General features: G+C 39.3%; 1 protein-coding gene across 1 annotated transcript; it reads left to right on the forward strand.

The window, feature by feature from the left end:
• The first annotated feature begins 410 nt into the window (after positions 1-410).
• On the forward strand, positions 411-3,282 carry LOC137710665 (protein EDS1-like). Its single transcript, XM_068449753.1, has 3 exons — positions 411-791; positions 1,438-2,190; positions 2,307-3,282. Exons 1-3 carry the CDS (start codon positions 447-449, stop codon positions 3,033-3,035), a joined length of 1,827 nt encoding a protein of 608 aa, XP_068305854.1. The 5' UTR covers positions 411-446; the 3' UTR covers positions 3,036-3,282.

Below are 3,282 nucleotides of genomic sequence, written 5' to 3' on the forward strand. Positions count from 1 at the left end.
TGAACCATATTATTGCTAGCCATTATGAGACTTAACCCATTCCCGCATCCGCATGTAGAGATAATATCGTTTGCTTTAAAAAAAAAAGAGTTTTAACGAAAAGCTACGGTATTGTTTACTTTAACGAAAAACCATATTTTTACACTAAAAAGTCAATTCTAATACTATTCACTTTATCCTTTATTTTCTTTATCATTAAAACTCAAAGTTTTCAAGTCATTTTCATTAGTTTTCCTTTAAAAAAAAAGGTTTAATGACAATAAAGCCCATCATTATACACCCAAAAATCAGCACAAGCCTAAAGTCTTGGTCAATCTTCAAGGGCATTCTTGTAATTTGAGTCCACCATGCATTCTCCAGCTTTCCTATAAAAGCAAGAGCAACAAGAAACATACCAAAAACAACAAATTAAATTCAGAAAAAGGGGAAGTGAAAGGCTTGGAGAGATGCTGGATATAGGGGAGGAGACTGTCAAGAAAAGCTGCTCTCTTGCCTTCAAGGCACACAAATCCCCAGGTGATCCGTTTCTTGTGGAGAACTCTGCTGCAGGATCATCAGATGTTGTTATCAGCTTTCCCGCAGGAACTTGGTCTGTGGAGAGTTTGTTTTCTGGAGAAAGTCCATTTGGAGAAGCAAAAGTCGATCTCGAACTCTTTCCTTCCTTGAAAAGTGTTGGAAACTATGATCCAGCTGCAAAGCCAGAAGAGAGAGACTTTGCAACTGCAACTATCAACCAAGCATTCGTTGACAAAGTTAAACAAGTATTGGACAATTCCCAGCTGAAAATTAAGGTACTGTTTAAAATTTGAATACATTTGGCAATTGTTTAAAATTTGAATTGCCATAATGCTATTAGATATTGTTTCTGTGTTACGGAGTAGGCAATTATAGTTGTTAAACTCGTTTGGATGTGTTTTTAAAATAACTGAAAACGTTTGTGGAAATGTTTTTAGAACCTATTTTTAGTAAAAATGCAAGTGAATTCTGGAAAAACATTTAAAGTACTTCTTGTAAGAAGTACGTAACTGTGCTTCTTGCATAAAGCACTTCAGATAATTTTGGAACCTAAAACCATTTTCTCTAAAAACACTTTTAATCATTTTAAAAATATATCCTGGAAAAACATTTAAAGTGCTTCTTGTAAGAAGCACGTAACTGTACTTCTTGCAGAAAGCACTTCAAGTGATTTTAGAAACTAAAACCATTTTCTCTAAAAACACTTTCAATCATTTTAAAAATACATCTAAACGATATGTCTAGTCGTGGAAAAACTTGCGAAGGAGTTTGGATTTATATATTTGGACAAAGTTAAATTAACCGACCGGATTTCGGTTGAGCATATTACAGCAAAATTTGAGGCATATAAATACGATGTGATGTGGGCCAATTCAATTGTAATTCGTGTTGTCATTCACTCTTAAATCTTAATTTTTTCAGGTGCAAGAGGCTATCAATGCAAAGAAGAGAATAATATTTACTGGCCACTCTACCGGCGGTGCAATTGCTGCGTTTGTCACAATATGGTTCTTGGAAAATTTCTCGAAAGAAAACAGTGGATCGTTCTTCTGTGTGACTTTCGGATCTCCCCTTATTGGTGACCACATTATTTCTCATGCTCTTAGGAGAGAAAATTGGTCTGAATACTTCATACATTTTGTCATGAGATATGACATTGTCCCTCGGATTTTGCTTGCTCCTCTGTCATCCATTCGACAAGAATTCGAGAAAATCCTCCCCTTCTTCGATCCAAACTCCTCTGAGTACAAGAGTCAATCAGTTGGATCATCCCAGGCGGCCTTGGATCTGTTTACAAAGGTGATGAGCAGTGCATCATCTGTTGCAAGCAGTGCCGCCTCTAAACTGATGGGGAGTCCAAATCTACTACTCGAAACTGTAACGAAGTTCATTAACCTAAGCCCTTACAAACCTTTTGGCACTTATATTTTCTGTACCGGGAATGGGAAACCGCTTGCCTTGAAAAACCCCGAAGCTGTGTTGCAACTCTTGTTCTTTACTTGTCAATTAAACAACGAAACTGAAAGGGCAACAATCGCCAGTGAATGCTTGAACCAGCACTTGGGATACTATGATGTACTTGAAGGTAGCTTGGACATGCAGAGTGTGACTTGTGAGGATAACTTAGAAATGCTCAACTTAGCGTCAGATGGTATCTTTGATGACCTTGGCCTGGTAAGTACTTTTTTTCCTTTACAAATGTACTTAAAAATAAAAACGTCATCACACGAGCCCTATTATTATATCTGGGGTCTGTAGCGTGTTCTGATATTTTTCTTGTAATATTGCAGAGTGCAAGAGCTAGACAATGCGTTCGCGCAGCAGGTGTATTCCAGAAGCAAAAACAAGACAACAAGGTCAAATTTGATTCAAAAAAGGTAAAAATGGAGGAAGAAATGAAAAAACTAAGAGACTACCGAGGCTTGTACGAGGACAATGTGGGATACTATGACGCGTTCAAGCTTCAAGGGGTGAAGAAAGATTTCGAAGCGAACGTGAGTAGGCTTGAACTTGCAGCCATATGGGATGAGATTACTGAAATGCTGAAAAAATACGATCTTCCTGATGAATTTGAGGCTATACCAGACTGGGTAAAGCTCGGAACTGAATTTCGCAACCTTGTCGAGCCTCTTGACATTGCTAACTTCTACAGGCACGCAAAGGGAGAAGACACTGGAGTCTATATGAAGAGAGGCAGGCCAAAGCGTTACAAATACACACAAAGATGGCTCGAGCACGAAAAGAAACTGCCAGTAGGTTCCCGGGGGGAATCCTGCTTTTGGGCCGAGTTGGAGGAGTTGCACAAACTTTCTGGCAACCTCCAGGCAGTGAACAAGGAGAAAAAGAGAGTCTTGAACCTTCAGGAACAAGTAGGGAAATGGATTGAGGATGGGGTTCTCGGCATGGATGTCTTGAAGTCGTCCACCTTCCAGGCGTGGTGGAGCCAACTCCCCCATGGCCTCAAAGCTGAAACTATTTCAGGACTCATGACTGGTGCAGGAAATAGCCAAGTGGAGTAGTACTAACAAGTAATTAAGTGATAATAAGGGGGCAGAGCTAGGGTTAGCACCATAGCCACTGGTCGGACAGTGTGCCTGCCTCCGGCTCTGCACCCAAGTTTGAATCTCCTCTCCGCAGTTTTACTGTTTGTTGTGTCTGTGTTTTGTTTTGGTATGGTTTTGGTTTCAAGTGCCGTTTTCATTTGTAATGGTTTTGGTTCCAGATGTGCAATAAATGTTCAGCAAAAATAACATCTATAATTTCTTA

Source organism: Pyrus communis, chromosome 12 (assembly GCF_963583255.1).
Source record: "Pyrus communis chromosome 12, drPyrComm1.1, whole genome shotgun sequence".
NCBI classification, from domain to species: domain Eukaryota; kingdom Viridiplantae; phylum Streptophyta; class Magnoliopsida; order Rosales; family Rosaceae; genus Pyrus; species Pyrus communis.